Source organism: Callorhinchus milii, unplaced genomic scaffold (assembly GCF_018977255.1).
Source record: "Callorhinchus milii isolate IMCB2004 unplaced genomic scaffold, IMCB_Cmil_1.0 Scaffold1, whole genome shotgun sequence".
NCBI lineage: Eukaryota > Metazoa > Chordata > Chondrichthyes > Chimaeriformes > Callorhinchidae > Callorhinchus > Callorhinchus milii.
In genome coordinates, this window is record NW_024704742.1 from 136,052,580 (window position 1) to 136,063,347 (window position 10,768).

At 46.6% G+C, this 10,768-nt stretch overlaps 1 protein-coding gene across 1 annotated transcript in view; it reads right to left on the reverse strand.

Annotated features, from left to right (window-relative positions):
* The window catches only part of dcc (DCC netrin 1 receptor), a gene marked incomplete at its 5' end in the record, with an annotated part of 189,514 nt that extends 179,195 nt beyond the window's left edge, over positions 1–10,319 (reverse strand). The window contains one exon of the mRNA XM_007904042.2: positions 9,947–10,319. Within this exon, the coding sequence (XP_007902233.1) occupies positions 9,947–10,319 (373 nt within the window). The remainder of the gene's footprint in view (positions 1–9,946) is intronic.
* Positions 10,320–10,768: the final 449 nt, after the last annotated feature.

Here is a 10,768-nt window from a genome sequence, read left to right on the forward strand (position 1 = left end):
GGTCCTCCACACTTGCGAGACGAGTGCGCCAACATCCTGTGAAGTGCTTTCGAGACGTCTTCCCGAAGTGAAAGACGCTGTATCAAATCTAAGGTTTTATTTTATGTGTTCGTGGTCAGAAGAGCCGACCTGCAGCTGAGATTGCGATCTCAAAGACCTGAGGTGAGGCTGGAGGGGCCTGATCTCGAGGGGAGAGTGTGACTGAGTGAGCCGGGCTGACAGAGGAACGCAGCACGCTGCTTCACATTCTGATTCCAAGCCCTGGCCCACCCTCACCCATATCACCAGCCCACAGACGTAACTCGTAACTCAAAACGCCTTCGCAAGAGGAAGCAGAGAGGAGGAGAAGGAGGAGGAGGAGGAGGAATGATTTACAGGGGAAAAGGTCGGGAATGGAAGGAGAAAGTGCTGACACAGTACAGAGCGTTGATCAGATTTGAGAAGGGATTTGGTTATGAATGTAATCGCGAGTTCCTCTCTCAAATGCCTGTTCACCTACGTACAATAAGGAAGAGGCTCATTGTGTCTGGTTTTCTGTAGGAGCTCTCCTTTCAGTCCCACTCCTCTGCCTTAGCCCGCCTCTTCACCCCCCCACCCCCACACACACACCATTAGATTATATTTCTGTCGCGTAGTGAAGTCCTGTAGCGTGCCCACCTAAGGAGAGAGGGAGAGAGGATCCGGTTTGATTCCCAGGCGGGGAAAAACCTTAGGCAAGTTTCCTTACTCCACACACCTCTATTTACCTAGCTATTGACGGATCACTACACTTCCAGAAAAAATCTTGCGAATCTCTGTACCAAATGAAAGGATTGTTATTATTATAAATTATAAATTGTTATTATTATTATTATTATTAGAAAGAGCCTAACCTGATGTCCCACAAACAGCCATGGACTGAGCGACCAATTTTATTTGGGGGATTGTTGACCAGGACGCCAGGAGAGATAGAGAAACTCCCTTCTCTTTTCGAATAGCCCCATGGGAGTTTCCTTACTCCACACACGTGATAATAATCCCTCAAGGAAATAAATAAAATAACAATTTGGTTACTCAATCCACAACTGTTTGTGGGACACTGCTATGCGTAATTGGATGCCACGTTTTCCCAACAAAGGTATAGTCAATTCACTTCACAGGATATTCTGTGAAGTGCTTTGAGACGTCTCGAAGACATGAAAAGCTCTATATCAAATTGTTTACTATACTTAAAGCCCAGGAAATGCAGAATCTATTGACTATTCACCATATAAATGACATGGACTGGGGTATAGGATGTACAATTTCAAAGCTTGCAGATAACACTAAGCTAGGAAGAGTAGTATATGGTGTGGAGGATAGTAACAGACTGCAGGAGGACATAGAAAGACTTGTAAGATGGGCAGACACACGGCAGATTAAGTTGTATTCCAATAATGTGGACTAATTTTGGGAGGAAGAATGAGGAGATGCAATATAAACAAGGGGGTAGAATCCTAAAGGGTGTGAAGGAACACAGAGACCTGAGAGTTCATATAAGCAAATCTTTGAAGGTGGCAGGACAGGGAGATAAAGCTGTTAAAAAAGCATACGGGATACTAGGCTTTATAAATAGGGACACAGAATACAAATGTTAGGAAATTTTAATGAACCGTTATAAAACACTGGTTAGGCAAATGAGGCAAACCTCAGCCAGTTCTGGGCACCACGGAAGGATGTCAAGGCATTGGAGAGGGTGCAAAGGAGATTTACCAGGATGGTACCAGGAATGAGAGACTTCAGTTATCAGGAGAGGCGAGAGAAGCCGGGATTATTTTCCTTGGAGCAGAGAAGGTAAAGAGGAGAATTAATAAAAGTTTTTAAAATTATGAGGGGATTCGATAGGGTGAACAAGGAGAAACTATTTCCACTGGCGGGTGGGTCGGTAACCCGAGGACACCAATTTAAAATAGTTGTTAAAAGAAACAGAGGGGAGGAGGAAATTTTTCACACAGGGAGTTGTTTGGATCTGGAATATATTGCCTGAAACGGTGATGGAAGCCAATTCGATAACAACTTTTAAAAGAGATGTAGATAATTATTTGGGGAGGACAAGTTTTGGGGAGGACAAGTTTGTAAGGCTATGGGGAGAGAGCGGGGGAGTGGTATTAATTTGGATAGGTCTTTTCAAAAAGCCGGCACAGACACGATCAGCCGAATAGCCTCCTTCTGTGCTTTATAATTCTAAATGCAAGGATTATTATTATTATATCTTTCTTTTCTCCATCAATCCTCTCCCCCAGTTTCCTCCCCTCCTGATGGTATGTCACTCCTTTTTTCTTTCCACTGGGCTACTCTGTTATGAGGGAGATTGCTGGCCAGGTCACTGGGAGAGAGAAGTTCCCTTCTCTAAAAGTCATGGCACATCAGAGGTTTAATGAACTAGTGGTACAGACTCCATTAGGTGAATGCCGTCCTTCTCTTCCTATGTTCCTAATTTTTTTGTCGTTGTTCCTGACGTAGGCACAGACTCCGAAACAAAGGAAAGTATATAATATAATTATATAATATTGCACTAATATAATAGTAATCCTTGCATTTGATATAGGGATTTATCATAACATGGAGACGCCTCAAAACGCTTCATAGGATATATTGACTGTGTATCTTGGGGCAGCCCGATTCCCCACAAACAATCGTTGTTGAATGACCAATTTTTTGGGGGGAGGATTACCAGGCAAAATAATCCAACCATCTACCAACCACCGGGTTCCTACTTACTGCTAGGAAAACAGAAGCGTGTGGAGTAAGGAAACTTGCCCAACGATTCGCCCCAGCCGGGAATCGAACTCGGGTCCTCTCACTTGCGAGGCGAGTGCTCCAACCCCTATACAGGACTCCACAATTGGGTGCAGACTCAGACAAGGGAGTGAACACAGTTCAGATTGAACGACTTTATATAGAGAGCGTCAAGTGTGTGGCGCAGACAACCCAAGGAACCAATGGGAACCAGCAAAGCACAAGAGGGAATTGGGCAGATATCTGGCGTAGAAATAGAAATAGATCAAGGACAGACGAGACAAGGGTAGGATTAACTCTGTGATCATCCAGATGAATAGCAATGGATTGCTGCCTTGTACAAACAATCATAAAAACATTTAGATTGGGGTAGAGAATGGAATGAGACCAGACTTGTTGGACCGATTGAGTTTTATGTGTTCCTAAGTGTTTGCGCGTTAGCTGCACATGAGGCAGATGGAAGGATAACTTATTAAGGATCGCTTTAAACCCTCAACAAGCAAAAGGAGCAGCTGTTGTTAACAGGCTGAGGCGTGCCATCCTCTTCCACGTCCAATGTTCCTCCGTAGAGTCTGGGATCACATCCAAAATACCATCAATAATAATCTGCTTCCACCCAGGGCAAACATGGGATTTCACACATCTGAAGTTGAGCAAATTAACTCCCGCAGCTTCGCCCTACTCTGCAGTCATCAATCTGGTCAGGTGAATCTCAAAACCAAGGTCTGGTCTATCTGTTCAGACGGACATTAAAGATCCAATCAACGGGAGTCCCCACTCCCTGCTTGGAGGGAGTTATATAAGTGCAAGTTATTGTGCTGTTATTCCAGTGTCCTGGCCAATAATCTTCCATCTTATATTGGTATCTACAGTTAAGTATAGTGACTGTGTATTTTGTAGGCAACCAGCCATTTTTGCACACAACAATGCCCCACAAACAGACATAAAATGAATGATCAATAGTATCTGGGGGATTGTCGGGCAGGACACCAGGAAAGAAACTCCCTTCTCTTTTCCAATTGTGTCGAGGGATCTTTACCATCCACCTGAACAGGCACAGACGGGACCTCGGTTTAACATTTCATCCAAAGCACTCATCTTCCTAGACAATGCCTCACCTTTTTTTGAGAGAACCCCCTCATTGACTCATTCCAATTAATGTATTTCCATCCCTCCATTCGCCCCACACGTACAGTGCCAACATAACTCCTCCATTTCTTGGACAGACAGACAAATCAATTATGATCAGCTATTATTTCAAGATGTCTTCATCTGATAAAATAAAATTGCCTTCAACTCTGATGTCCCACGTTGGCATTCAATAATAATTTGTTCTTGTAAAGCATCTCTCAGGTGGGCTGAAAGACTTGAAGTGATTAATGCAAAGATAATAGGCACCCACTCAAAAAGTGAAGGGAGTTTCTGTGGATGTCCTGACTCATGATTCCCCTCAATCACTCACTTCAATGTGTCACTGTTTGTGAGGTATTGTTGTACATAAATTGGTTGCCGCATTCACCTGCAAAATGCAGTTATTACATGTTCCAGTTAAGTCTTGGGAAGCTCTTTGACAAGTCCTCCCACCTGAACAGGAGTAGACAAGGCTTTGGTTTATCTGCCAATGACATTTCTGCACTCCCCTCAGCATCGCATTGGAGCATCAGCCTAGTACAATGTCAGTTCAAAGTCCTAACATGGGGCTTGAACCCACAACCGTCTGAGTCAGGCTGTCACATAGAACCATAATAATAATAATCCTTGCATTTGATATAGCTCTTTTCACGTCTTCTCGACATCTCAAAGCACTTCATAGAATAGACTGTAAAGTGAATTGACTGTATATTTTGTGGTCGAAACGCGGCAGCCAACTGCGCACAGCAGTGTCCCACAAGCAGTCGTCATTGAAAATGACCAATTTATTATCTTGTTTTTGGAGGGATTATTATCAGGTGTGTGGAGTAAGGAAACTTGCCCAAGGTTTCGCCCTCTGCCTGAAATTGAACCCAGATGTCTCGCTTGCAAGCCGAGTGCTCTAACCACTGAGCTACAGGACTCCAAATGCAATTAGAATTATACAGCACAGAAGGAGGCCATTCGGCCCATCATGTCTGTGCCAGCTCTTTGAAAAGAGCTATCCAAATCAATCCCACTCCCCCACACTCTCCCCATAGCCCTACAAACTTGTCCTCCCCAATTATCTGCCTACAGAGGGTGGGGCAAGAGCAGAAAAGGATTTCATAATCCTTGCATTTGATATACCACCTTATCAAGTCATTGAGACGTCTCAAAGTGCTTCACGGAATATATTGTAAAATGGATTGACTGTGAATCTTGTGGGCGAAGATTCTGCGCTCAGCAGTATCCCACAAACAGTTTGGATTGAGTGAGCACATTTTATTTGGAGGGATTATTTCCACCAATCGACTAACGACCGGGTTCCAATTTACCACTAGGTAAACAGAGATGTGTGGAGTAAGAAAACTTGCCTAAGGTTTCAGCCTGTCTGGGAATCAAACCCGGGTCCTCCCACCTGCGAGGCGAACAAGCTAACCACTACGATAAGGGATTTGAATGAGGAGCCTGGCGAGGATGGTATGTGGAGCCCTGATCCTGGGCTGCGGAGTTCTATACCAGCTCCATTCTCGACATCGGTAACAAGATAAGTCTAACCCAAAACGGATAGACTGGAGTGCGACTTAATTGGGGGAAATTTCAGCTTTTCCGCTCACTGTAAAGCATGTCTAGCACTTTTTAATTAATGTTACATATTGTACATCTGCTCATAATTTGATTAACACATCAATGTGGACGTGTGCCAATAAGTATGGCAATATCGGGGAAAAAAATCACGTTTTTGCCATTTCCAGACACCCTCCCCCCACTCCGCTCCACATGCAGTCTCTCACTGAGATTAGAAACTCTCTTCCATCTCGACTATGTGTTTCTCTCTATTATACTATTGTTTCTAGATTTTCTCAGACTGGAGATTTCTATGTGTGTTGGTTAGTCAGGTATATGTTTGGCTACCTCACTGGCTGGTCCTGTGAGGATGCTGACAGAATAATAATATAATAATAATCTTTGCATTTGATACAGCACCTTATCACGTAGTCGAGACATCTCAAAGTGCTTCACAGGACATACTATAAAGTGAATAACTGTATATTTTGTGGGGGAAATACATATACATATCTATTACAACAACAACTTGTATTTATATAACTCACAGGGTAGCATCTCGGAGCGCTTTCACCACTGCCCGGGTTCCTACTCTCCTTCTGAATTTCGTCTGTGACCAGGATTCCCTCTGCCTCCTCGTCTTCCTCGACCTATCGGCTGCATTCAATACGGTCGACCACTCTATCCTCCTCCACCGCATGTCCTCCCACCTCAACCTTCAAGGCCCTGTCCTTGAGTGGTTTAGGTCCTACCTCTCTCACCGTCTCCATTTTGTCTCTGCAAACGGCTTTTCCTCCAGCCCCCGCACTGTCTCGTGCGGTGTCCATCGGGGCTCTGTCCCCTCCTCTTCACCCTCTATATGCTCCCTCTTCGTGACATCATCTGCAGACATGGGGTTAACTTCCACATGTATGCAGATGACACCCAACTCTACCTTCCTCCTATACCCTCAACTCCACGACCACCAATGTCCTGACAGCTGCCTGTCCGACATCGAGTCCTGGACGAGAGATAACTTTCTTCAGCTCAACGAGCGCAAAACTGAGACCCTCCTGATTGGCTCACGTCAGCGCCTCCGCACCTCAGGCGCTGACAGCATCAGCATCCAAGGCTGCACTCTCCACCTCTCAAAGCCATCAGGAACCTCGGCGTTCTGTTCGACCCTGAGCTGTCCTTTCTTCCCCACATCTGCACCACAACTGGCACCGCCTTCCACCTCCGGAACATTGCCAGACTACGGCACTCCCTCACCCCTCACGCTGCTGAAACCCTGGTCCACGCCTTTATCACCTCAAGGCTGGACTATGGGAACTCTCTCCTCGCCGGCCTTCCCGGCACCTCCCTCCACAAGCTGCAGGTCATTCAGAACTCTGCAGCTCATGTACTGTCCCGCACCAGGCCTTGCTCCCTCCTACCTCTCCAACCTACTATCCCCCTACCTACCTGCCCGTACCCTCCGTTCCTCTGGCTCCGGTCTGCTCCACATTCCCCACCCCAACTGCCCTACCATCGGTGGCCGGGTTTTCAGCCTCTCAGCCCCTAGGCTCTGGAACTCTATCCCCAGTGCCTTTGCCGCCTCCTCCCTTTTCTCCTTCAAGGCCGGTCTCAAGACCTTTCTCTTTGACCGTGCCTTCAGCTCCCCTCTCGACTCTCTACCCCCTCCTCGCTCCCTCCCTTCCCTCCCCCTGACCAGTCCCCCCCTGCTCGGGTCCCGACCCAACTGTCCAGCGCCTTCACGTCCTCCCGACGTGAAAGGCACTCTATAAATGCAATCTTATTGTTGTTGTTGAATACTCGCCATGCGGGTTTTCAGGCATTCATTGAAATTCCATCCAGAGTCCCTGCAACTTGGTCGCTCCCCTCGTTCAAAGTCCATCTCAAGATTTACCGATTTGACCTTACTTTCGGTCACCTTTCCCTCCCCACCTCCTTCTGCTCCTACCTCCAGCTTGTCTGCCCAGGCCACCAGTGCCAAGTGCTTTGAGGAAGTCCGCTTGATGTGAAAGGTGCTATGTAAATGCCATCACATTTCTCTGTGTCTAGAATGGACTGCGCTGTGTCTCTCCGGAATAATGCGCCCTCCTTACCTAGACCTGGAAAGCATTAGGCACAGGTTGACGAGAGCCAAGTCTTGGGAACCCCCAGAGTGTGCGTTGGAGTAACTGCTGGAGTCTAACCAGCTAAAACCACGCAGCTTGCCATTGACAATAAATTTCTGGTGAATTGCCTGATGCTCGTCCAGGATCACGTGATCTGTTAGGGCTTTCGCTTTGCAGGGTTCGCAACAGCAACAACTTGCATTTATATAGCCTTCACATAGAATAACACATCAGAGTGCTTCACAGTAACAGGAGCTGAGTGGGAAGAATCCTTGCCCCAAGTGATCAGTCTTCTCCTCCAAGTCCTATTGACAAGCCAGGCAGGGGCTGTTAGCAGTGCCCTGGAGTACTGTGGATCTGCCTGATTACTGAGACCAGCATAGGCCTGACTTACTCTTCATATTCTGTTGCCAACCGCATCATTTTGGAGCCAATTTAGCTCCAACGAGATCTCACTTACCTCCCCACCCAAGGAGGATAGTCAATCCCCTCCCGCCGGCATTATGTTTCATCCCAGAGTAAGGAAACCAGAAATGTCTCTTTCTGTGCCGGCAAAGGAGGCTGACGGCAAAGACATTCATCTCACCCCAAGATCCTATTGTTTCAGTTGATGCATCAGTTATTGAGCTCAATAACAAGGTGCTGAATTGTACAGCAGTCCAACACTGACACATCCGTCCTCCAATGCACTCACTGTGAGCAGAGATTCCAGCTGTCAAACTGGCTCAGGCAGTCAAGCTCTGGCTTTAGGGTCAAACGGTTGTGGGTGCAAGCCCCCACCCCTTCCCTTCCCCCACCCCCGCTCCTCCCACATCAGAGACCCTGAGCTCACAATCCAGGCTGACGTTCTGGGAGGTACCGTCCTTCTGATGAGACGTTCAACCACATCTCATCCTGTTCTTGCAATATTATTGGAAAAGGGAAGGGAATTTCTGATACGAGGGAACCCCACTAGCTGCTTTTTGCTTAAAAGCCTAGCGTTTGGAGGAGGAAAGGAACAGTGAAGGAGGTGAGAGAAAGGAAAGAAAAGTGATGGAATGTAAGGTAGGAAGGAAGGAAAGGAAGAGTGAAGGAGATAGGAGCGAAGAAGAAAAATTGAGGGAGATACAGTTGGCAAGAATGAGGGAGAGAAATTTTGAGTTTGAATTGAGGTAAAAATAATAATACTCCTTGGATTTGATATAGCACCTTATTAAGTCGCTTCACATAATGTAACTGTAAAGTCAATTGACTGTGTACTTTGGCTGTGTCTTCACAACCAGTCTTGGATTCAGTGACTGAATTTTGGAGCAATTATTCCGCAATCGACTAGCAACCGGGTTTCTACTTACCACAGGTAAACAGAGGCGTGTGGAATAAGGAAACTTGCCCTGTCTGGGGAAAAAAAACCCAGGTCCTCTCGTTTGCGAGACAAGTGTTCCAACCACTACACTAGAGGACTCCACGATCTTTATTAAGGTTTAAAATTTACAAAAGCAGAGCTCGTCGCATGATTATTCCTTTGCCGTGAGTGGCAAACGATGATCTGAAGAGGTTTGTGATCTATTAGTGGAGGGGTTGGTGGGGGGGGGAGAGAAATGTGAGCGTTATCAGCGAGTAACAAGCTGACAACACTGTGAGGAGGTGATGTGTTAATTGTGACCGTTTCAATATTTATAGAGCTCCTGGGCGCTTCCAATTATTACGTTTCAATCCTTCATCGCAGAGTATGTAGGTTCAATCTGTCAGCAGCTAATATTTGGGGAAGAGCAGACAGCTATGTATGAAGCATGTAAGACTGAGAGCAGAGCTTGTGAAATAATAGGCAGCTTTTTTTTTCCCCCCTGAAACATACAATATAATGTTCCATTGAAGTTGACATTTCACAGATATACCTATCAGCGGAAATAGTCTCAGGAAAGAGCAGGGAAATTGGATTTGTGCGGAGAGCTCCAGAGGGGGAGAGAGAGAGCACGGGGATGGGCTTAGAGTAGAGAGCTCCAGTGGGGCAGCGAGAACCAGTGCAGACACGATGAGGAGTGAGCAGGGGTATGGGATTAGAGAGCTCAGACAGGGGGATATGAAATAGGAGGTCATTTAGCCTGTCGAGCCCATCACCCCAGTTTATTAGACCACAACAGAAATTTCTAAATCCTATTTCTCTGCCTTTCCCCCCCGCCCCCCACTCCCAAAATGTAATCTATTGTTGTTTTCTCTATACGCTATTTTTCACAGGAGACATTCGGACGAAGAAAGCCCTTTAGCCCATCTGATATCATCCATTCAGAGATGCCCACCCGACCATCTGCCCATCCCAGCTGTTTTTAAATGAGTCCAGTCCAGCTGGGCTGTGAACTGGGGGATTGAACCCACCACCCAGATGTCAGAGTGTGAGCTTGTGAGCCAGGATGGAGGTTCTGGCTGTGACTCACCCGCCACGGTGATCCGGGCTGTCCTGCTGACGATGGCCCCGGTCCCCTCCACCGAGGCCTGGCATTGGTACAGTCCCTCGTCGGGCCGGTGGTGCCGGGAATGTACCACGTTCTGGATGAGGAGGGATCCGTCAGGCAGCTGCTGCCTCCTCTCGTCCAGGGCCAGGTTGAGGAAGACGCCATCTTTCCGCCAGCTGACAGTCACCGCAGGGCCCTGGTCTGCCACCCCCGAGCAGTTCAGGAGGACAGAGCCACCTCGAACCGTCACCGTGTCCGAAGGCTCGGATACAAAGCGCAGAGAGATGAACCTTTTAATCTGAGACCCTGAAACGACAAGAGACGAGAGCCATGGGTTAAAGGTCACATCCAGTGTGGGAGGGGGTGTGTGGGTGGGGGGAGGTTAGAAGATTTTATTTCAATAAGACGTGGATTTAGTGATTGGGATCCTAAGAACAAGCCAACTGTAAGGCACTATATAAGGGAATTAAGAACAGGAACTACTCCATGAATGGGATACAAATTGGTCACTCAATCCACGACTGTTTGTGGGACGCTTCTGTGCGCAATTGGTTGCCGCGTTTCGCCCACAAAATACGCAGTCAATTCACTTTATAATATATTTTGTGAAGTGCCTTGAGACCTCGCGAAGACATGATAAGGCGCTGTATCAAATGCAAGGAAAATTAGACAATTATATCATCATAATTATGGGATAGAACTTGTCAAGCGGGAAGCTGAAAGAGATGTAGAGATATTATTAATAATAATTAATTATTACTAGAAGATATTATTGATAATAATGAATAATAATCCTTTGCATTC